General features: G+C 33.2%; 5 protein-coding genes across 7 annotated transcripts; 2 read left to right on the plus strand and 3 right to left on the minus strand.

Moving 5' to 3' along the window:
- Positions 1-2,877: 2,877 nt before the first annotated feature.
- LOC111789721 (uncharacterized) lies at positions 2,878-3,535 on the plus strand. The gene has a single exon (XM_023670393.2). It carries the CDS (start codon positions 3,038-3,040, stop codon positions 3,470-3,472), a length of 435 nt encoding a protein of 144 aa, XP_023526161.2. The 5' UTR covers positions 2,878-3,037; the 3' UTR covers positions 3,473-3,535.
- A 55-nt stretch (positions 3,536-3,590) lies between these two features.
- LOC111789720 (pollen-specific LRR extensin-like protein) lies at positions 3,591-7,382 on the plus strand. 2 transcript variants are annotated; one of them, XM_087122415.1, is made up of 4 exons: positions 3,591-3,945; positions 4,042-4,068; positions 4,203-4,300; positions 6,296-7,382. In XM_087122415.1, exons 1-4 carry the CDS (start codon positions 3,796-3,798, stop codon positions 6,858-6,860), a joined length of 840 nt encoding a protein of 279 aa, XP_086978541.1. In that variant the 5' UTR covers positions 3,591-3,795; the 3' UTR covers positions 6,861-7,382. The 2 variants fall into 2 exon arrangements, with proteins under 2 accessions (XP_086978541.1, XP_023526160.2); XM_023670392.2 differs by lacking the exon at positions 4,042-4,068 and having other exon boundaries at positions 3,595-3,945.
- A 7,977-nt stretch (positions 7,383-15,359) lies between these two features.
- LOC111791854 (transcription factor MYB12) lies at positions 15,360-17,151 on the minus strand. The gene is made up of 2 exons (XM_023673352.2): positions 16,775-17,151; positions 15,360-16,149 (listed from the first exon to the last, which is right to left on the minus strand). Exons 1-2 carry the CDS (start codon positions 17,035-17,037, stop codon positions 15,471-15,473), a joined length of 942 nt encoding a protein of 313 aa, XP_023529120.1. The 5' UTR covers positions 17,038-17,151; the 3' UTR covers positions 15,360-15,470.
- Positions 17,152-20,579: 3,428 nt separating this feature from the next.
- Positions 20,580-22,513, minus strand: LOC111791856 (putative beta-D-xylosidase 2). Of its 2 annotated transcripts, none has more exons than XM_087122454.1 (3): positions 22,395-22,513; positions 21,298-22,309; positions 20,580-21,214 (listed from the first exon to the last, which is right to left on the minus strand). In XM_087122454.1, the coding sequence occupies exons 2-3, from the start codon at positions 21,446-21,448 to the stop codon at positions 20,724-20,726; spliced, it is 642 nt and encodes a 213-aa protein (XP_086978580.1). In that variant the 5' UTR covers positions 21,449-22,309; positions 22,395-22,513; the 3' UTR covers positions 20,580-20,723. The 2 variants fall into 2 exon arrangements, with proteins under 2 accessions (XP_086978580.1, XP_086978579.1); XM_087122453.1 differs by lacking the exon at positions 22,395-22,513 and having other exon boundaries at positions 21,298-21,519; positions 21,642-22,264.
- On the minus strand, positions 22,421-24,244 carry LOC111791857 (small COPII coat GTPase SAR1A). Its single transcript, XM_023673356.2, has 3 exons — positions 23,771-24,244; positions 23,494-23,625; positions 22,421-23,000 (listed from the first exon to the last, which is right to left on the minus strand). Exons 1-3 carry the CDS (start codon positions 23,897-23,899, stop codon positions 22,680-22,682), a joined length of 582 nt encoding a protein of 193 aa, XP_023529124.1. The 5' UTR covers positions 23,900-24,244; the 3' UTR covers positions 22,421-22,679.
- Positions 24,245-24,376: the final 132 nt, after the last annotated feature.

The raw sequence follows: 24,376 nt of genomic DNA on the forward strand, positions 1-24,376 counted from the left end.
CTTACACTAATAATAATAGTAATTTTTTTAAAAATTAAATCTAGGTATTAAAGAAAATATTTTAAAGGTTTTTTAAAAAAAAATAAAAGTTAATTATTTTTTATTATTTTTGAAATTTTCAAAAAGTATACCAATGAAAAGGTTCTCGAGTTCCTTTTTAAGAATATAATAAAAAGGTCGAATTTATTAGGCTTGAAATAAAACTAATTATCGTATTTATAAATTTGTTATTCTAAAAAATAATTTATAAATATGCGAAATATATTTTGTGATATCTCATGTTGATTGGAGAGGAGAACGAAACACTCTTGGGTAGGGAAACTTTTTACTTGCAGACCCGTTTTAAAGCTTTTCAGAGAAGTCTGGAAGGGAAAGCCCAAAGAGGACAATATCTGGTAGCGGTGAACTTGGGCTGTTACATTTATCTATATAATTTATACAATTTCTTTTTATAAATATTTTAACGTTCAGAATTATTGATATAATTTGTGCGTAAAAGGATGAAAAATGGCATATAATGAGAAAATTAGGTCAAAAATCGTGTTGAAGTAGTAATTTGGGTGTAAAAGGATGAAAAATGGCACATAATGAGAAAATTAGGGCAAAGATCGTGTTGAAGTAGTCAAATCTCTTGAACATGTCAAAATTCCTCGAATCGACTAAAGTTTGAGTAATGGTTGACTGTTTGACTGGTTTGGCTGAACTAGCTTGAACGTGAATTGAACCACATCATGACCCGACTCAAATTTCTTTTTCTTCGCATGGACCGTCGTGTTTTGGGCTTTCTTTTCGGTTGTCAAACGGTGTACTAGTGACATTCACAATGATTCAACTCACGACAAATGAGAACTGTTGGAACCTTGGAGACAGGACTGCCAATGACGATGACGATGACGATGAATTTTAAATGATCGACGGTGAGTGACAATGTAACAAGTCGCTTTTCTAGAGACCCGAGCTACAAACCGTTACTTACTAACGTGAAATATTTTAAAATTGTACATGCACTTAAGGAAAAATTAGATTTAAAAACACAACGTTCAAAGTACACAATTATATATTGACAACGACAATGATGCACAATCCAAAACATGACATAGATAGTTTATAAAGTCTAGAAGTACAAAAATCAAAAGTTGATAAAACTATAAAAAAGGAGTAGAAGACACCAACCTAGCCTGAATCTCCATAGCCCCTAGCACGTGAGTGCCTCCACTTTGACGGCTCCATCAAGCCTCGTCTTAAAAATTTAAGATAACATGGATGAGTATATAAAATATACTTAGTAAGTAGCTTGTTGGTAGTTCTTAGTTCATTATTAAGTTGTATCGATCTTAATTCGTTCACTCGGTCTCTTATTCTCGTTTGAGAGTTCATTCCCAAGTATGGGTTCTTCGTAGGCTATACCCTAAGTTTACTAATTCTACCCAAGCTCAACTTAGGGTATTTTAGTGGAAGCTAGTTCAATTTCTTGATTCTTGATCCTATCTGGACCTTCCGCCCTTGTAATTTTCTTGAGTTCTTTAAGTCTTCTAATTAGTCAATTATGCTAGTCTCTTTCACCATCACTATAGTTCTTGACCTAAACCGTAGGTTCTCGACATGCGACCTCCGTACCAGTCCATAAGATTCATGCATTCTAAGATACGATCAACTCTCAAGGGTATTGCTATGGACTCATGCTGCGTGCACAAGTTCACTAAAAGGAATCTAACTGACAAAATTTCTTGTAATCCCGTACAACCATACAACATAAAACATCATAGGTTAGTTCTATAGTTATCCAAACCTCTGACAATCGAGTCAAGTTTACAAATAAGGGTTAGTTAACGAACTCCTAATCGTCCACATATAACTGCTAACTCACATGTCTGAACAATAACCAAAAGTCTCAAGATCGACCAACTCTAAGGTACAACTGTGGACCTCTATCGCTCATGACAGATTCATTAAATGAAAGCTAACCGAAAAACTTCCTAAATAGCCCCATAGAATACAGTCATATACCAACTCCAAGGTACAACTATGGACCTCAGTTCTATAGTTATCTAAACATCTGACAATCGAGTCAAGTTTACAATTAAGGGTTAGTTGGTGGATCCTTAATCGTTCCCATATAACCGCTAAAATCACATACATATACAATAAAGACATGACATATCAACTTAAACATGGATACTCAATAATAATTTCAAATCCATACATTTCATAGCTCGGTTCATACTTTTCTTTAAAAAAAAAACATGCACAATAACATTCAACATGTCTTTGACTTCATGTTATTGTTAATAAAACGTGTAATAATCATATGATTTTAAAATTTAAATCCAATTCATTTACAGAATAAGTAAGATTTCTCAATCATAAGTATTGTCCTTCAACGGTATTATTCACAATTATAACACATTATCCTTTGCATAAATTCTAGAAAATAAACACCAATATTCAAATTTTATTTGCCGTATGAGAACTTCTTAGAAGTTTCTCAACATTAACCAAGGCAATGTCTCAACACGTCTTCAAAGTTGGAGTAATTTCCTAGCAAATTCAAATACAAATAATAATAATAATAATAATAATAATAATAATAACAATAAATTATTATTATTATAGAATAGCTTAATTTTAAATGTCACAATTATATGAATTATTATTATATTCGTGTATTAATTTTAACTATTATATCATTTCAATTATATGCTCAATAAATTATAAAATATACATACGACATAAATCAATAAAAATTGTAAGATTTATTTAATTTTTTGAATTAAATTTGATTAAATTAAAATTTTATAGTTGAAATTGATAAATAATAATAATTATTATTATTTTAATTATTTAAAAAAAAAAAAAAAAAAAGCAGGTTGATTTATACTCACCTTCCGGCCTTGAAGTTCCCTTCTCTGAAATTACAGACCCAACAATTGAACAATTTCTCACACACCTTCAATCATTTCAACCCATTTTGGATCATTATATAAACCCCTTCTTTAATTTCATTTCTTCACATTATATTCCCTCTCCATCTCCATCAATGTCCTGCACTAAATGGGATGCTGCTCGCAGAGCAATGAAATTCCTACGCCGGTGGAAAATTCACACCCACCGCCGCTGCCGTCGCTCCTTTCCGGTGGATTTCCGTCACGTGTGGCGGTTCATCAAGCGACTCATTCACCCAACCCCAACGCCTCTCCGCCCATATTCTGCAGAGCGTCAATTCTCCTTCAATGACAACCCCATTGTTCACCTGAAATTGCATCGCCTTCCGCCGCCGTTGCCGCCGTCGCCGCCGTGTGATTATGAAGCGGAGGAGGAAGAGGAAGAAGAAGGGATTGATTCGAAGGCGGAGAAGTTTATTAAAATGTTTTACGAGGAAATGAGGTTGCAGAGTCAGGTGTCGTATTTGCCGTTGGATTGGTTTTCTGACGCTGATGAGTCACCGTCGGATCAATATTTTGTTTTATCTTAACTATTTATTAGTTATATTTTAATTAATTTTTAATATTACTTTTAATGAATGTTTTCGGAAGAATGTATTTAAATAATACTAATTTTAATTTTGAAATAAAATAAAAAAAAAGCGGTTTTTGGGAAAGCTCCAAACAGGGCCCCGAAAAGGAAAAACCAAAGAAGAGCGTACTATTATCCTTCTTCATCAACGATCCTAAACTGGTTGCGGTGATTCCAGTTTCCATAAATTGCCAACATTATCCTCTTTCTCAATCTAAATGATCGTCGATTTTGTACTTTTTCCTTCAATTTCTTGCTTGGAGAACTGTTGAAATTCCCCTGATGGGCGTTGAATCGAACTCCGCGCCGCCGCCGCCGCCGCCGCCGTCGTCGTCGTCTTCTACGCCATCGCCGAGCGGGAAGAGGGCTAGAGATCCCGACGATGAAGTTTATCTCGACAATTTTCACTCTCACAAGCGCTACCTAAGTGAGGTACCCCTTGTGTGCCCTTAATTTATTGTTAGGGCATCTGAAACTTCTTTGCCTTAAGACATTTTGTTTTGATCCAGAAAAGCTATCGGTTTGTAGGTTGAACTTGAAATTTCAGCGTTTAGGGTATGAGTCTTTGTGGCATTTCTTAATTTGGGTCGATTATGCTCTTTCAGTTTTGCGTCATTCCTGTGTCTGCCTTTCTGGGTGCAAAATTCCCTCCTAACGTATATCCTTTCGTTGTTAATGATCTTGCACAGATAATGGCTTCTAGTTTGAATGGATTGACGGTTGGGGACCCTCTTTCAGAGAATCTCATGGATTCCCCTGCTAGGTCAGAGTCCATGCTTTATCTAAGGTAATGGAATTTGTTCCAATAAAGTTTAACTGATTTACTTTTAGATTGTCTTGTATACGAACGAGAATTTTAATACATAGAAGTTTACAAGCTCTTGTCTGTATAAGATTACAGAAACAAATGGATGTTACTGGAAGAAATTGAAATTCTCCAATGTAACAAATCTTGTACTTTTGAAATGCGTCTGAAATGCCATTATGGGTCGGGATTTCTGAAACAAAATTCTCTTGATTCCTTTGCTTAGTATTCTCAAGATGTAGTTTTCCTAAAAAACTATGAATTTCCTTTACACTGCAAATAAAAAGTTACCGAGTTTATCCAGAAAGTTCGAATCTGACATTTAATTTCAAAATGTAATTGGCTCAACAAAACGCACAGTTCAAAACTTCGAAGTACTCTTCCCGGATTCTTGTAGGTAGAGGGTATCCTATCTACTTTACATGCCTATTGATTAAGCTTATCGTTGTTACCTATTGATGCTTGTGCTGTTATAACCAAGTAGTAATGATGCACTTGATAGTGTATCCTAGGAACGCGAAGTTTCATGGTTTTAATATGTGAGGGGTATGTACTTCACTTCAGGCAAAAGTTTGATAAATGTTGTTTGGTGTACCATCTTGGTTTGAACGGAGGAGTATTTAGTATTCTTTGTTAAAATCTGATGGCTGAAAAGATGAATAATGTCCACGAGGATGGTTTTCCCTGTTCTTATCTTCTGCCCCATCTTGGAGATTTAAAAATCTTGTCTGATTATTGTTATTTTTTCCTAGAATTGATCATTCATCCTTCTCTCTTAAGTTTAGCTTTGTGCAAATTGTATGTGATAAAGTACTTTCAAATCCTTGGTATGCATGTTAAAATTTTCTTCCACTAATTACATTATAAGAAGAATCTCTCTAGTACATGCGTACCACAACTTGCGTTCATGAGACTTCCAATTTCGTTTTTTTATGTGTTCTTAAGATTTAACGAGGATATAGATTTATCTTTTAAATTTTCATTATGATCTTTCTGCTCCGTAGAGTTAACTCTACTTGTTTTTTCCTTTTATAATTCAACATTGTGGGATTGATTATTTAAACCCACCTTTAGAACAAATGTGCAATGTCTTAACAAGTCGAAATATGCTTAAGTTGACATAGAACAAATGTGCAATGCCTTAACAAGTCGAAATATGCTTAAGTTGACATAGAGTCAACTTTATGTCGTTGAAAGTATGTTAGTTTATCTTTATACTTATATAATATGAAACTTTGGTTGGAAAAGAGGTTTATGTTTCAATTTCTCTGTTATGGAAAATCGACTTATATCTCAGCTTGATTGAAATGTAAGGTTAGGGGACTTCTGTATTCCTTCTAATTGTTCAACAAATGGTACTCTTATGTTCTACATTAACAATGTTTTATTTCAAAGCTTAAGAGTTTATTGCTATTGATGTTCATTTTTATTTACTCTTTAACAGTGTAAAAGGCCTTCAACTACATTATTTTGTTCTTTGTAAGCCGTATATATAGTAGTTTATTTTATTGTAATTTAAACAGTAGTTGGGAAGTGTAACGGAGGAGACTATGATGGACTGGGTTAAAACATTATTATCTAAAATTGTGATCATCTTTAAAGTTCGTTAAGTTTTCTAGATCACGAACGACATGCATATCTCTTCTTCTCATCTGTGTTCCACTGTCTAAACTAGTAGCAAAGAGATGCAGTATTCACCTATTCCAACTCTTCTGCAATTTTAGAGCCTCTTACTGCAATCCTTATTCTTTGGTTTAAAACTTTTTCCCTCATTGTATGTTTATTCCTTCCAGTTTGGCCAAATCACATGCATCTCGACTAATTCATTATGTAGAAAATCAATTTCCCACTGCCACCTAGAGCTATGTATTACATTTTGGGTCAGTGTCTCGTTTAATATTGTATGATCCTAAATGATGGTTTTGGGATTTTCCGATTTTAATCTTTTTTTCTATTTTCTCTAACCCTACATCTCAGGGATGAAATGTCCTGCCAATATTCTCCTATGTCGGAAGATTCAGATGACTGCCGGTTTTGTGAGACATCCACAAACTTATTTCCCTCGCAGTCTGATAGTAGTGTACCTACCAGTCCAGTCTCTCCATACCGATATCAGAGGCCATTCAGTGGGATGACTCCTTCAACAGGTACCAATACTTCACTTGGATGTAATACTGGTCCCGTCACTAGCTTGCAGCCCCATCAACGCGGATCAGATTCTGAGGGTCGTTTCCCATCGTCTCCTAGTGATATATGTCACTCAGCAGATCTGAGAAGGGCTGCGCTCCTGCGCTCGGTGCAAATGAGAGCACAGCCTCATGGCCCATCATCTATGGAGTTGCCATATTGCTCCATGCCTGAACCTGGACCTAATATAGAAGCCGAAGAGCGGTCATGTTCTTTCATAAAATCGTTGGTTGATGAAAGAGTTTATCAACTCGGGGAATGCTCCTCAATGGGAGTGTCCGAACCTGAATATAACGAACAGAAATCATGCAAAGACTTGAACAGGGAAATGAAAGACAGTGAGTCTGGAGGGTAGTAGTAAATGCTCAGCAGAGGAAAATCTCTTCTAACATAACACATGGAACACATTGCTGCGGTGGAACTGTGAAGTGTTTGTTTTTTGGTTCAACCTCCATGGAAATTCTCTTTTTGCATATGCTGCAAAATTGCTTTTGCTTGATTGAGTATGGTTTGGTCTTCTTCTAGGTCCTTTCCCGAGTGTGTGGTGCCTTGTGTGCTATGTTCATTGTCGAGCGAGCTGTTCTTATGAAGCTCGAGTCGAGAAGAGATGTTCATTGTCAAGCTTGTGTGAGAAACTGTCTATTTGATTCCTACTCGAGCTCGAGTCCAGAGAAGATGTTTGTCAGAGCTAATTTTCTAGATAAAATGCTGCTGCGGCTTTAGAGGTCACAAGATTGAAGCTGCCAGTGTCCCATTCGTTCCGTATTTATAACGCTGCTATTATTGAACTTTTGTTCTAATTGCCTTCTGAACTTACAGGCAAAATTGATCGGAAAATCAAAAGATGAATAGAGATGATATTATAAGTAGAGTTTCATCACCTGGGTCATAAACACGGCTGTATTGATGGAGACCTATTGGGCCGTTTCTTCCAAAGAGAAAGCCCAGCCGTATTAAAAGCCCATATGGATGGGCTTAAATAATTAAGAAAAAAGCAATCTACGAAGGCAGGTAGCTAAATTTAACTACCGATTTTGAAGAACAACTAAATTAATGGAAACATATCGTAAAAGGTAAACATTTTCTTTTCTTAAAAAAAAAAAACTAAATTAATGGATACCTGACGATATAAAATATAAACTAATTAAATATTAAAAATATATAAAATATAAACTTTTAATAAAATAAAATATACTCTAAAGATATTCATTCCATAATTAATATATTTTTCAAATATTATAGCTCAACATAATCCTAATTTTTATAGAAAATTAATATAAAATAAATGGTTTCAAACATGATTAAAACTTCTCATATTTATTTTTACCAGTCCTTTTAATTTTTTGAATTTAGAAAGGTTTATAAATTTATTAGACCTTTTGTTTTTGTAGACTTGAATTTTTTGTATTTTTGCCACACGTTCTCATGTGTTGTCTTTTTGGAGCACCAATTAAAAATTTTGTCGTTCGCCCACAAAGATTGACGGTGTTCTTTTTTTTCAGAAAAAAAACATTCTAAAGTACAATGATTGGAAGTAAAAAACGAACCATTTAATTTTAGAATCATAATTTAATAGACCCTACACAGTTGTTACATTGTCATCAATTTTTACCTTCGTGAATTTATTTTAAAATTTTAAAAACTAAAAATAAATATTTTAAAATTTGAGAACCGAACGCAAAATTTAAACAATTTTTTAAAAAGATAAATAAGTAGATAAGTATAATACTAAGTTGTAAACTCGTTTCAATAAAATATCATAAAACTAATGTTTTCTAAAATAATAAATACATAAGATTTATAAACTATTTGAGACTTAGCAAATGAAAATATGTAAAAATAAAAATAAAAAAAAAATTGAAAAAAGTAGAATAAAAAATTAATATATGGTTGTCCCAATCACAACGCAAATCCAGCACGTTGTGCAGTTGCGTTCCCAATTTCATAACGTGGGGTACCCACGTGCTTCCACAAAAATGATCTCACAAAATCATTAAAAAAAATATTATATTTTTATTTTATTGTTTTTCCTTCGATAATATATTTTTAGAATAAAGATTCCAACCATTGTTCTACGTGAATTAATTTTTTTTTTGTTCAATTTTATATTAGTTTATTAATATAACTAACAATTGTTTAAACATGCTATAAAATAAATTCTTTTTATTCTTGCATTATGTGGAAAATATAAAACTAATCTAATATTAATATATTTGTGGGAATTAAAAAACTAACAAGATTTTAGGTAGGATTTGGTGGGGAGGGTAACAGTAAAAATGTACCCAAAAAATAGAGATAAAAAAGAAAAAGTAAAATATTTAATATATTAAATATTAAAACAGTTAATGGAAATACATTTATTAGTATATAATCAATAAATATATACGGGAGTATCTTATATCACTTAATAGGATTTAAATAAAATATTATAAATTCAAATATTTATAAATTTTGCTGAAAATTTCGTGATTCATAATTACATCAACAATTTTGATTTTTTTAGTATAATAAATAATATTAAATTACAAATATAATGGCAAGATTTCAGACATAAATTTAACATAATTTAAAATGAGTTATTTACAATTTTTTTATGCTACATAAGTCGTTTGGGTTTATTTGTATAAAGTTACTTTGAACTTATATTCCTAAAGTACTTAGTTTATTCAAAATGTACATGTGATCGGATCTCTTAAACTTCTTTTAATTTTAAATTGATGTTTTATTTTAAAAATAAACCCGTTTTCTTACGTAACCACTTGACTTAATTTAAAAATAGGATCTCCACAAAATTGAATTAAAAATATATTTATCATTTAAAACGTCATTATTATTTGGAGGATAGTGTTGAGTTAATTTTGAATGGAGTATATGCACGTGTTTCTAAACGAGCTACACGACAGTTAAAAATAATATATATATATATATATTTAATTATTATTTTATAATACAATGTCTTGTGCTTTTCATTTTGAGCTCGTCTTAATTTTAGTCACGTTACTATGTTTCCACACAGTTCGATGATGGGTGGGCCCCACATTCTCCCCCACAAACACACAAAAGTCTTTGAATGAGTCAAAAATATTTTAAAACATTTTATAATATATTTTTAGAAAAATAATATATAATTTAACTTATTAAATTTATTTAATATTAAATTATAGTTTAACATAAATATTTAATATTAAATTATTTTCATTTATTACTCTTTCTATATTTTTTCCATATTATTTTCATTTATTTGATTATAAATAAATAATTTTCATCAAACCATCTACTTAATTTGGGTCTATTTCATTGTAATCTCGAGTAAATTTATACATAAAATATACTACTTGGACTGAAATTCTCGTGTTAAATTTAAAAAATGTAGAATAATATATTAAAATTGTTATAATAGGTTGATTGACATTTGTAATTTAATATATTATTACTGTTTGGCGGGAGTAAAAAATTAATTTTGTTTGGATCTACGCACGTGTTTCTGAACGAGCTACACGACAAATAAATTAACATATTTTAGATTTTAGTATACAATGTCTTGTAGTTTGTATTTTTGTTGATTTTTTTAATACTTCTTTTGAATTTTTAATTTCAGTATTTTTGACGGCTTAAATTTTATTTACTTTTTATTTTTAATTTATTTCTCTTTTCGAGTACTTATTTCAATATCTTGTTTTTTTACCTTCTAGTTTTAGAATCTTAATAAAGTAACAATACAAAAATAGAATAAATAAATAAATAAATAAAAAAAAGAGGTTATTTTTTATAATCAAGCTAAAAGAGAAGAATGTATGTTAGAAGAGACCATTACGACTGAGTTATACTCTAAATTTTTCTTTTCATTAAAATTTATCATATTTGTGTAGCATGTGTCTCGACTTAAGTTTAAATTGAAGTCTCAAAAGACTCCAGACCCGAATCACAGGCTCGAGACTGAACCTCACAACTTTGAAACACTCAGCCCCCTCACGCCTTCAGACAAGAAGTCTGGCTCGCATTCGGCTGAATGCGTTGCACCCTATGTCCCTCTAGTCCACACATAGGCACAACCTGCGCCTAGCCAACGCCTCAAACCTACTAACATATGACCCACCATCACCCAACCCATATTCGACCGTGTCAAGCCACAACCCGAAATTTTTTTTTGTTAACCATTTAACAGATAATCTATCTAAAAAAATCTCTAAAAAAAAGTTTTTAAATTCAATTATTAGATTTTTAAAAGTTAATTTAGTTAGTTTTCCTTAAAAGGAAAAATATAAAAAATTATATTCAAACAAGACAACCCAATTTTTACCCTTACGAAAGAAATTGATAGAAAAGTTTGAGGAATTAAATGTAACAACGTTACTAAAAATAAGACATTTGCATTAGAAACAGAAATGATTAATTCTGGTTCTTGTCTGAACGTCTATTATTTTTATTTGTTTGTCCTTTTCTTTTTAATTTCAATATTGTTTTTTTATGGTTTAAAGTTACCATTTTTTTTCCCTTTTTTTTTTTTTTAAATATTCAATATTCAATATTAAAAGAAAATCGCTATTATATTTTCTTTTTTTAAAATGATAATAATACTAATAATTATTTCGTCCAACAAAACTGGAAAAGTGGAAACCTTAGAATCATCGAATCTAGCTTTTATTTTCTTAGGTTGAATGCGCAAATTAAATATATTTTTGCAAAAATATTAACGAAAGAAAAATAAAGTTTTATTATTATTATTATTATTATTCATAGACAATTCACTGTTTTTATTGTATATTGTGGGTAAATTTTGGCGTATAGTAATCATGCTCGTATCACGTGGTGGGGACACAAACAAAAAGGATGGAAAAGAGCATTTACCCGTGGACCACCCATTGTCAGGTAATTATTATTTTTTTGAGTGTCTATGTATCATACACATCTAAAAGAAACTTCCATTTGGTAAGAACCTTGAAATAATTGGAATTTGGTTTCTTTTACTTGATAATTTTATTAATAAATAAGACTTTTACTTCACATACTAGAATATTCAAATCCTCGCTTATTGGTAAGGATTCGTAACTTAGATACGTTAAATATAAAATTAATTAAATTTAAATTATATAGAATGGACATATAAATTTGTTTGGAATTTATTGATTAGATCCGTAATTTAATATATTATTATTATTGTTTGTCAGTGTTTGAATCTACACGTGTCTGAATGAGCTACACGATAAAATAAAATAATATATTTTAGATTTTACTATACAATGTCTTATGCTTTTCCTTTTCTTGATTTATTTTATTTCGGAAATTTTGACGGCTAAAATTTCACTTTGGCCTACAAATTCTTAAACGTATTTCTTTTTTATTTTTTACTTTTGTTGTATACGTTTATTTTCGATTTGTAACCTTTCAAATATTTATTTATTTATTTTGGATAATTAATGAGATTAAGCTCCCTGCGAGGCTCAACTTTTCTTCGAGTTCTCGAATAAATATACCTATTATATAGACTTATGTTATGAAATTGTTCACTTTAAACCGAGAAAATTAAAATATATATTAAAAAAAAGTACTTTCAATTTGTGGTTTTTCCAAAAGAAAAAAAGAAAATAATAATAATAATTTAGACCGAACAATAAACAGGAAAAATGAGGACAAGATCACATGCCCCTGGGCCTATGATTGCATCACTGAATCTCATATAAAACATAAATAATTTCTGAATAATTGGACGGCCAATAAGAAATCATAATACTATCAATACGGCTCGTGTAACACATGCCAACGACAAATTACAGGTTTGTCCTTATGTTTTTTTCTTTTTTTTTTTTAAATAAGAAAGTCATTTATGTAATTTTGTTTGATATGTTCTTTTAATGATGACACCTGTCAAACACGCTTAACCATGATATCTTTATCATTTTAGTGTTTTTTTTTTTAAATTTAATTTTCTTGAATCCTAATTTTCAATCTATTAAGAATTTATTAATCAATCTTGAAAATAAATTGTAGTATTAAGTAATAAAAAGATCGGATTAAAAAAATAATCATGAAAATTCAAGTGTCGAGGACTTTGTTTATGATGTTTCAACAAATTAGTACCATAATAAAAAAAATAATTTTGGTTATGCTACGCTTTTATCTCTAGATTTGAAATCATTTCTTACGATCTCGGATCGTGGATCATTAAGAATCTAGATCTACTGAAAATCAATATTTTTAGCGGCACCCGACTCAACGCTACCCTTTTTTGTGTGTTTTTTTATTTTTTCATTTAAACTCTAATTTTTGCATTGTTTTCACTTATATTCACAGAGTTTTCTCACCGAACATATTTGAGATGTTTGGCAAATTTTGGAACTTCCTAAGAGATTGAACTCAAGCAAGAAGTATCACGCTTTTCAAGTATGTAGCATCTTGAAACCTTGGATTTAACTATGTTCGTAGTATACATGATAATATGATATTAAAAAAAAACATGTAGAAATTTGAGTATGAAATGAGTTGATTTGATGCATGCAAGAGCACGTTTATCAAGAGATGATTTGTTGAGCTATGATTTAACCAAAATCGAGAGCATGCCATTAGTATGATACAAAACATGTTGAACGAAACCTATTATAAAGATTTGAGTATGGAATGAGCTGAGATGACCTCAGTTGATTGCTATTATGTATGTTTACTAAATGTCTATGAACTGAAATTCATGATTACGTATCCATGTTTAGGTCGCTATGCTATGTCTCTATTTTATATGTTTGTGATGCTAGCAGTTATATATGGACAATTAGGAGTTCGTTAACTAACCATTAATCGTGAACCTAACTCAATTGGTAAGGGTTCGTAACCATAAAACTAACTTATGATATTTCATGACTTAAGACTATACTCTATGAGATTATACCGAAGTTTGCCGGATAGTTTTCAAAGTTAAGCTTTAAGACCTACGTAAATTAAATGCACTCTAATATTGAATTTATGGAATTAGTGATGGTTAATAACTATTTCATTTATTATATTATTTAATTATAATTTAAATATTTATTCGTCATTTAAGCTAGTTTTTGATATATAAGTCATAGTTATAATTTAAATATTTGTTTGTCAATTACCATATTCCTATCATCATATTGAACAAATTATTTTAGGCTTATTAATTAGAATAAATAAAGCAATTAATGTGATAATGATAAATATGAATATAAAATTATTTATAAAAATGTTGATATAACTCTACTTTTGATTAGATAGCCTTTCTTGTCTACTTTAAAAGCCTTACAATCATTGAACTTAATCGGGCAAGAATCCTCGTAAACCATCGTCTAAAATATTTGGCCAAAGATGCAATTCTTTGAAGGTTGATTCTCACCGCCTTAAACTTTCTCAAGTCAATCAGAGTGATAGCCTCGTGAAAATACATCAGGTTGAAAAATTGTCATGAGTTTTTATTTAATTTAGTTATTAACTCTCAACAATTTACCATTGATTAAATAAGAATATTATTAATTTTGTAACAATTTTAATATTAATCCTTATTTAATTCCATAACGTTTGATGATTCAAACAATTGTCCCTATATAATGGGTTTGTCTAGGAGGTTGATGATATCAGAATTCGATAGAGTTTTATGAGTCACATTGTATTTTCTTGAGTAACATTTTGGTGAGAGTCTTTGTAGTGTAAGAGTGAGGTATTCACTTGTAACACTCTGATTATTAGTGATTGTTTGTTACCCGTGGATGTATGGGAACTTCTTCTCTCTGAACCACGTAAATATCTTGGTGTCTCTTTGTGTAATTCCGTTCATTGTGATTGTGAGTACATTCATTCCGCTTTCCCTACAACAATCGGTCATAGTTTTGTATTTGTAGCATTTGGCGCACAATACATCATAGGTCCTAAGTGATATACATGCATATTCATACACCAATTTGGGAGAAAAATCTCAACGGGACTTATTTGTGTATGAATTGAGCATAAATATATCATAGGTCTTAGGTGGATTTGAGGATTGGATTATATGGTGGTAGGTCAAGTGAGTTACGTGTTATGAATATGCATTATTATATGTTACGTTGCACCATATCATTCAAACATTAATTTCTCATATATTATTGGACCGTATGCATATATGTTACTTTATTTTGTATATGGGTTAGTGGGTCCAAGTTCATGTTCATGTATATAGGTTGTATGTAGTGGGACCTAGGATGGTTAATATTTGCTTTCGGGCTTATGTTCATATATGTTGTATGTGCTTACATTTTCTAATTCCAAAGTGGTCGATATATACTAATGCACAATCTATATATCAAATATTTCAAATCGTAAAACTTCTTATTAATATATTGTTCCTGATAAAATAAAGTAAAATAGTTGTAATCTTGCAAAGCTTAGATGTATCTTTCTCTATCTTAAGTGGAGTAGAGGAGATGGTTAAAATAACAAATTTGAAATTTGGAGCCCGAGCGGCCGGCTAGCGAGTGGTTAGTGACTAATAATGCCCTAATTGATGGCATTCCCCTCCATGGCTAGCATTCGAAGAACCAAATCGTGAAGTATGTTCAATTGCAAGAACTTGAGCAAAAAAGTTTTGTCTGACTCAGTTAGAACTCTTGATTTGGTTTAGCTACATTCCGTCACACGCACTTATTTTTTAAAATTATTATTTGAAAATAGTTTTAAATATAATTTAAAATATTTGGAATGGAAATATTTCAATAATCTAAAAGTAATTAGAAATTTTATAAAAATTATTTTTCTTTATTATTATTATTTTTTTATAAATATTTTTCCAAGAACCGTGGAAATTGCTTTTAAGTAATAATTTATTCCATACAAATTTTTCTACAGAGAGACAGAAGGCTAAAACGGGAAAGACAAAGAAAAGTCTCAGTATCTGACAGATTCTCTCAATTGCTGTAATTACAAACACTCTAAACAAAACAACACCGCCGTTGATTTTATTTTTTTATTTTTTTTTTTTAAATTAAGACAAAAGCCAAGAAATCACGGCGTCGGGTTCGGCAGCGTCTCCGGCGTCAAACTCGACGGCGTCCCATTCATGGCCGCCGGCGAAGCTTTCCCAGTTCCATGGACTGTCGAGACTGAACGAAGAACTAACCGAACTACACTCACCGCCAAGCTCCATCTCCGCCGTACCGGCGTCAACGACAGCAACAGTGGCGGTATTGCTTTCACACGTGCCAGCTGTATCGTCGTTCCATTCCACCTCCACGTTAGTTATCAATTCACTCAAGTCCAACGACATGTCGTCCTCCTCCAAAACATCATCATTAAAATCCAACGACACAGAACCACCACCAACGTCATGTCGTCCTTCTCCCGCGTCGTCAACAGTTTCCTCGTTTCGACTTTCCCTCTCCTCCGTGATGTCATCCACACCCCCACAAACGGAACTTTCTCTCTCCAGATCCGGCATCGGAAGAATCTCCCTCGCTACCTCTGCCTCCACCTCCGCCTTGCTCCGCCTCCCACGGCCGCCCTTCCTCCGTTGCAGGAGGCTGAGTTTAGCTTCATCCACAATTACCGGGACATCATCGTTCCGTCCACGAAATGTTTTAATTTGACGACTTAAATGTGAATTCCAATAATTTTTAATCTCGTTGTCTGTTCTTCCAGGCAAATGGCTGGCAATCAAAGACCATCTAGAAACAAGAAAAAAATAATTAAAAAAACGACCAGATTTGGCTTCTTTTTCCTGTCTGTCCATTTTCTATATTAAAATAAAGTGATGACTCCTCCTTTTTTTCCTGTAATTTCAACCACATATAAAAGATAATAATAAACTGCCATGGTTTGACCAAATATAATGTAACATGTCTAGTCATTAAAGTTTAAACCATTTAAATAAAATTATGAAAAAATTATTTTTTAGTGTCAATTATTTATAAAAAAAAATTGAATTATTACGATTTCCTGAGCCACGGGAGTAAAAGGACAATTTTGAGTAAAATATTATTTATTATAAAAAAAATAGACGAAAAAAGAAAGAAAATTCGTGATTGAACTGTACAAGACAGTGAACTGTAGAGGAGCGTTACAAAAAGGGGAAAGTGAAACACGTGATACATAACCAATGGTGTATTTTATTTATTTATTTATTTTATTTATTTATTATTATTATTATTACTAAATCCCTAATGATAAAAATTGAAACTTTTTTTTTTCTTTTCCAAAATAAAAATAGAAAAAAAAAAGGAAGCATTTTTAGTTATAATAATAATAATAATAATAATAATAATAATAATAATGTTAAGAAAATTAATTCACCTGTTTCCAAGGGAAGCATGTAGCTTAATAATGACATCTTCTTCTTGAGATGTGATGTTCCCTCGCTTCAAATCGGACCGTAAATAATTGATCCATCTTAGTCGACAACTCTTCCCACATCGGAGAAGTCCTGCATTTTTGGGGAGGGATCTCCAGGAGCCTTCACCATTTGCAAGAATGTACTTTTTCAACCGATCATCTTCCTCCGTCGTCCACCGCCCTTTTTTCAGGCCAACTTTCTCACAGCACGGCCTCCTCCCCATTCTCGCCGCCTGCCCTCTAGATTCAAAACGACATCGCTTAATTAACCGGCTACTCTCTTTTCACCCACTCAACTTCAAACAAGTTGCTAATTTTATCACTACCCTTTCTCTACACACTGTCGGTCTCATACTATGTCTTATTTATATAGAAGTGAATGCGACAAATAGTGGGAGTGACGTGGCAGTTCAACTTGGAAACGTGGATGTTATGGGACATAATTATTTAATAAATTTAATATTCTAATAAAATGGAACGATTAAACCGACGTCGTTTCGGCCTTTTTGGTTGGGAGGGTAAACTCGTCTTTTTCATCGACTACAGATAAAAGAGTATATTCCAGTTTCTGAGGAGAAAAAGGACTGTCAATGAATATAAGCCGTTGATGAGTGTGTACTAAATAATAATAATAATAATAATAATAATAATAAATTCATAATATAACGTACCAATTGGCAGGCAAAATCTTGTACGTATTTGAGTAAAAAAATATAAACAAAACAAAATAAAAATATTATTTTAATATATCTTATTTTCAATCCATTTTAAAATTAATTTTTTATAGGCGGCCTATTATCAACCTTAAAAAAAAAAAAAAAAAAAAAATCAAAATTGGAAGTATACTCACATGTTCGTTTTGGAGCCATACTCACCTGTCTTTTAAGTTCAATAAAATTTAATTTAAAATTCATAATAAAAATTATTTTAACCATTTATTAAAATATATATAAAAAAAATTATAAAATATAATCGGTATTTGAACCTTATAAGTGTTTAATTTTATCCCTTCGAGATCATTTAATTATTTAATATTTCTTTTTACTAAAAAAAAACACCAAACAAACCTTTTAAGATCACATTAAATATAATTATTTTAAAAAAAATTATCATACCTCTAGATCTACCAAGTATTATTGAAAATTTTACCTTTAAAATTTAAAATCTGTAAATATATATATATATATATATATATATATATATATACACGATACGAGTTCGAATTATATAAAAAATTAATTTTTGAAACACAGTTAAAAAAAAAAAAAAAAAAAAAAAAAAAAAAAAAAAAAAAAAAAAAACTTCAATGAGTAACACATGATTAAAAAGTTGGTGTGTACTTTGTATTATTTAAGTAAGATAAAATAATTGTTTTTAATTAAGTTAAAAAGGAGTATATATATATTGATGATTTAAAAGAAATAATTAAAATAATTTACTATAATGAAGTGGTATAGCATTATTGGTAGGACCCAAGCTCAAAATCAAACAGCATTATTGGTAGGGACCCAAGTTCAAAATGGCTTCATTTTAATTAGTCATGTAAAGGTTGGTAGGATCCAAATGTGCAACTCAGATCACTTTAATGATTTTATTTTAAAGGTACTTATAACTTTTTTTTTTTTTTTTTATTTCATTTAATAACTCGTTTTAATAGGTCTTTTATTTTTAAAATATGATTAATAAAAGAGCTTGGAAAATTAGTTAATTTGATGAAACAGTCGTTTTAGAACATGGAAGCAAAATTTGTGAAAAAATATGTAACAGCAATATGGAGCAAAAATGTTGGAAATTGTAGTGGAAATGGTGTGAAAAAAATGTAAACTTTATATTGAAGGGATGATTTTGATGGGTAAAGAGCCCTTTTAAGTTGAGTAGGCCTACCAGCAAAGCAGGTACTTTAGTGCAACACAACATAAAAGAAGAGGTTACCATTTAAAAATGGAAAACCCACTTGTTTTAGACTCCCCCTCCCTACCTAAAAGTCTTTTTAACCCCTTTTATAATCGTAATCTTCATCCTCGTCATTCAAAAATAATTCTCAAGTTTGAACATTTTGTCTAAGTCTAGAATAGGAGTATACATTAAACTCGAATTATGAAGTTGGGTTGAATTGGATAGAATTTTGGATTGGGTCAGGTTGATTTTTTTGGATGTGATCCAATTTGGATTAGGTATGGCTTTAGTGTGTGAATGATCAGGTTAATTTGACTCAACCCGAATGCACTGGAGAGAGAGAGAGAGAGAGTCATGCTCAACCCAAGTCCAAGTGTGAAATGTCAAACGTGTGTACGAACTCATATGTTAGAAATTAGTGGTCTCGTCAACTTCTGTTTCAAATATAGTTCTAGTCTTTAACGAGTCGTAGGGACTCTTGGGATTTTTCTGTTGATATTTTTATGTTAAACTATTTACGTTATTTGTGGTTTCTGTCTTTCTAGAAAGGCTATATAATGTCATGCTTACAATTAATAAAACTGCACTTGAGATCCAGTTGTTTATGTTATTTGCTCTAACAATCTGGTGCTAAACTTATCATCATACTCCTCGGCCAGGCTAGTAGGCAGTACAATGTTTATGAGCCCAAGTCCTAGTTTGAAAAGTCAAACCCGTATACGTACTCATACTCCTCTATCATCTTATGACATGATGATAGAGTCCAACGTACTTGTACTCCTTTGGATCCTCACATGACATAGTTCTTCGTTTTTCTTCCTTCCTTCCTTTGCACATCAATTTTACAGTCGAATTATGCACAACATAGTCACATCTTATTTTTCTTCCTTCCTTTCGCTTCTACATATTAAGGATTATTAGAAGTGAGTCCCACTTTGGTTTGGGTTTATAAGTGAGGAATACTATCTCCATTGGTACGAGGCCTTTTGGAAAAGCTCAAAGCAAAGGCATGAGAGCTTATGTTCAAAGTGGACAATATCATACCATTGTGGAGATCCGTGATTCCTAACACCACAATGCTCCTCCTAGCATGCTCGCAAACCATACACAGGTACAATCGCACTACTACTCGCAACAACATCACTGATTCAATCAACGTCTCCTACATTCAGAGCTTGGAGATGTTATTCCTTGATGGTAAACACTACAAAATTTAATTAAATACTGAATATTTGTGATGCAAGCATTGGAGTTGGTAGTTTGATTATAAACAATTATAGCAGGGTTATTAAATAATCGTTTATCTTGAATGGCAGAGTGGAAAGTCATGGGGATTTGGGAATTTGCAGGTGATGTAAGCAATTACAAATGCCATTTTAAACGTTGATGGGGGCTGTTCCAAACAACAAGATATGCACTTGTTCAAACTTACTCAAATAATGAGACACCTTAGATTTTGATTCTCCCACATCATGTTCTGTCTTTGCTGTCCCTCCAAGGATTAAATATATTTCTAAACTTCGATTGATTCTCGATTTTATTTAATCAATTCATCAACTTGAGGTGGTTTTATATTGCATTATATGCCACTATCGGTATTTTCAATAAAAATAAATGTTTATTTATTTCGTGGGAACATGCCTCGTATGGTAAGGATTCCCGATTAAATAGAGTAAGTGGTAAGAGATCTTTCTCGTTTGATAAATATTGTTACAATTTAAGTTAAATTTGGAAAACCCCGGATCGTGATGCATTCTCCGTGAGGAATAATTGCAAAAGTAAATTGAAAATTTGAGAAAATAGGAAATGAAAAAGAGGGCGAGGACGTCCCGACATCGATTTTACGCCAAACCTTAGCTAACAACAGCCATTGCTTTATAATACTTTGTTGCAATAAATTTTAGACTTTATAATATCCCAATTTTGCCCCCAACACAACAATAACCCCATCCCGGGAAGGACAAATCCGGTATTATAAAATTGACAAGAGGGGCAAATCCGTCACATTTCCCATTCAAGATTTGATAATCCCCAATGTCTCAGCCTGTAGAGACACTGAATGCCTAACGTCACCAATGTGAATTCCATGTTCCCCCATTGGAACTCTTCTATTTCCAAACCTGTCCACCACGCTCAGAAATTTACACACGTGGATATTAATCTGGACTTCTTTCTGGGCTTGGGCCTCATGTCGGCCCGTAAATCTGTCCAACAACGTGTACGGCCCATCATGTCGGCCCGTATTTCTGACTGCCACGTGGATCACAAGTGATAGCCTGTTGCATTTTGTGTGCGTGACTCTTATAGCCTCGCCGGAGAAATCGGTGGCGTTATGGGGCCGCCGGTTGCCGGCGGTGGGTGCGTTGAGAATTTCGTGAGTGAAAGTGGTGTAGCTTAAGGCGTGGCCGAATGGGTAAACGACGGGGCCATTGTAGAATCTGTAGGTTCTTCCTGGATAAGATGGGCCAGGCCTCAGGCCCATTGTCGTCATGGGAAGTTTTCCACCTAAAAACATGAAAGAAAAACAGTATATAATGGGCTGTCAATTGGGCCATACAATGGGCTGGATATTGGGCCATAAAAGATACCTGGATTAGTTTGACCAAACAAAACATCAGCAATAGCCAGCCCTCCAGCCTGGCCCGGATACCCAGCCCAAATAACACCAGAAATTTTTGGATGATCCTTCACAAACGACACGTCGATCGGCCCACCGGACATTACCCGTCGAGACGCCATTGAGAACGGACGGTTTTGGTTAGAAGATTAGGATTAGCGCAACTATCCTTCAAACATTCGTTTAACTCGACCTATACCCGCCCATATCACATTCTTTAGGACATACGATTCCATATACTCTAGCTAAAGGAATTGATTACTTCTAATTTTATCCCAAAAATATTTACTTTGAGTAAAAATGAATCTTACTTACCTCAAGTAGCCTCCATAAGGTCAAAAATGGTTGCGAGAGGGTCGAAACTTAGGAAGTGGTATAAAACAGGTATATCTTCCGTCTAAGGTGCCAAATTGAGTCGACACTGAGCCGCCAGTCGAGTCGAGAGTCACGACTAGGAGCAGGACACACCCCCAACACGTGCAACACTGAGGAACGCGCGTCGTTACTCGAGTCGAGGCACAAACTTTGGGTCGACAAGCAAAACGAGCTTCACGCGAACTGGACTGCATGAGTTCGATCTGGGCCATGGGCTTCTAGGCTGCAGTTTCTGCACTAGTGTGGGCCACCCGACCTGAATGTCCAACATGTGGATCTCGTCTTCTTAATCAGACTCCTTAACAAATCTCTCCCTCATGGATCCGTTTTCGACGACACCTTCGCTCGATCCCGCTACCAACGGCGATCGAACCTGTCTCCGGAAGAGAAGGGAACTGGCATCGTCAGATACGTTGGTAAGCATCCTATCTCTCTGTTTCTCTCGATCTTTCTCTCCCTCGCATATGTATGTAACTTGCATAATGTGAGCAAGGAGGTGTTGCATGACCAAGGGTGCGAGAATGGCGCTTAAGAAGGGATGTGGGGCGGCGGTTAGAACTGGTGTCTGCGCCTAAAAGCTTCTAATTTAATTTTCATGTATGCCCCTCCTGTAGTCCAAGTTTTTACTTTATCAGACCTTCCACTTAGAACTGGTGCTGATAAACAAGAATTAGAAGGAAAGCAGATCCTAACCGAGTCAGATGAACAAGAACAAGAGATGAAAATGTCAAGAACAATAAACTTTTGAGGTAGGAACTGAATTTTACATAATAAGCCATGAGTATACCTCCTCCCTCCATCCACACATCATCTGAAAGCAAAACAAAAAAGAAAAGTTCAACTCAAACCCCCTCCCTCCCTCTAACACACACTCAATATCAAACTCCAATCGCCACATTAACGACTCGGAGGGGCTTCGGACAGTGGGATTTCATCAATTCACGAAACTGTATCACATACCATTGTCAATCTCACCTACTACTTGATATATTGAGACATCCACTTGAAGCCATCACCATAACCCATCTTCCGAACAATACTGCACATGAATACCTCTAATGCTCGAACATCCGAATCAGCCAGATTTACCTTTCCCTTCCCTGTGGTGAAGCTCGTCAATCCGAGATGGTACCGCAATTCTTCCTCTGATGCAGCGTATGGAATGTCAATCTTGTTGCCCAATATCAGGAATGGCACGTTAGCAAGAGACTCATCAGAGAGAAGAGCATCGAGCTCCTTTTTTGATTCTGCAAATCTGTCTTTGTCAAAGGCGTCCACCAGGTACACAACAGCATCTACCTGTGATAATATCATTTTTCATTTCAAATTGGGGAAAATCACAGTGTTTCAAAGATTCAGAAGCAGGGCTCGGTATATCACTAAACTATAGGGAAGATCACTCCCCTGCAAAGCAATTACTATTATAAATGTGATCTTTAAATGCTAAGAGCAGGTGAGCAAATTGTTGATAACAAGAGACTGATACAAATTACTGATAAGTTGAGTATCACACATCAAGAAGTAAGATAAACAACTGAACGTGTATTATGCAGCTCAAGAAGGAACTAATGTCATTCTTCTTTCATCTTGGACATGTCAAATACCTAAACTCATGGAAATCAAAGGCTACCAAACTAACTATCAGCTGGGAATTAAACGATAGTTCTTCATTTGATATGAAAGTGCTCCTCAACAGAACCAAATGCCCAAGAAAGTCACCACAAAAGCAAAGTAAACAACTGAAAATGGAAATACAATAAGCTCGAATTTCAGAAGAACTGAGTTTTGTTACCTTAGCATAATAATCCTTCCAGACTCTACGAGCGATTTGATGTCCACCTAAATCAAAGGCCTTGAATTTGATTTTTCCAATACTCAACTCCTCGGACGTCGGGTACTGTGTAGGCTGGTGCTGAACTAACCTCTAGAACAAGAAAACCAGAAAAAGAAAAACAAATCAAAATCTCTAACTATTTCATTTCCACAGCCAAATCCAAAATCCCTCACGTTTAACAAATAAAACACAGAGTTTCCCCCAAATCGCGAAACTGAAATCGAAGAAATCAAACCTCGTCTTTCAACATATGAAGCAGGGTGGTTTTTCCGGCATTGTCGAGGCCAAGGAACAGGATTTTGGCCTCCTTCTGCCAAAGACCGAGGGAGGCCAAGACGCCGTAGAACCAGTCAATGAGGAACATTGGTGGAGTCGAACGGAAGCAGATCGGAGGGAAATTGAAGGGGATCTAGGTCGCCGATGAGGGAAGATTGAGGAATCTGGAAGGTTGTGGGCTTCGATCCGAGGAGAGAATTTGGAGTTTGAACGGAGAAGAAGATGAGAATACGAAAGGGATCGAAATACACTTTTTTTTTTCTTTTTTTGTTGGGTGTAAACTGTAATGTAAAATCAGACAGCTCTCGTTTGTGAATTTCGCGTGCATTTCCTGTTTCTTCCCAATTTACCTAAATTTTTAATTTTATAGTTCTCCAATTTTCTTTTATTTATTTATTTAAATATCAAGGGAGTATTTGAACGTTCCTCTATGATTTAAATAATTGAATTATGAATATAATATTAATCTTATAGGTAAATCATTGCAATTTCTATTCCCAACTTTAATAAATATGATTATACAACTCTAATTAAAACTTTTAAAACCCGTAAATTTCATTTTTAT

This window comes from Cucurbita pepo, chromosome 3 (assembly GCF_057944985.1).
Source record: "Cucurbita pepo subsp. pepo isolate OVF chromosome 3, ASM5794498v1, whole genome shotgun sequence".
Classification (NCBI taxonomy): domain Eukaryota; kingdom Viridiplantae; phylum Streptophyta; class Magnoliopsida; order Cucurbitales; family Cucurbitaceae; genus Cucurbita; species Cucurbita pepo.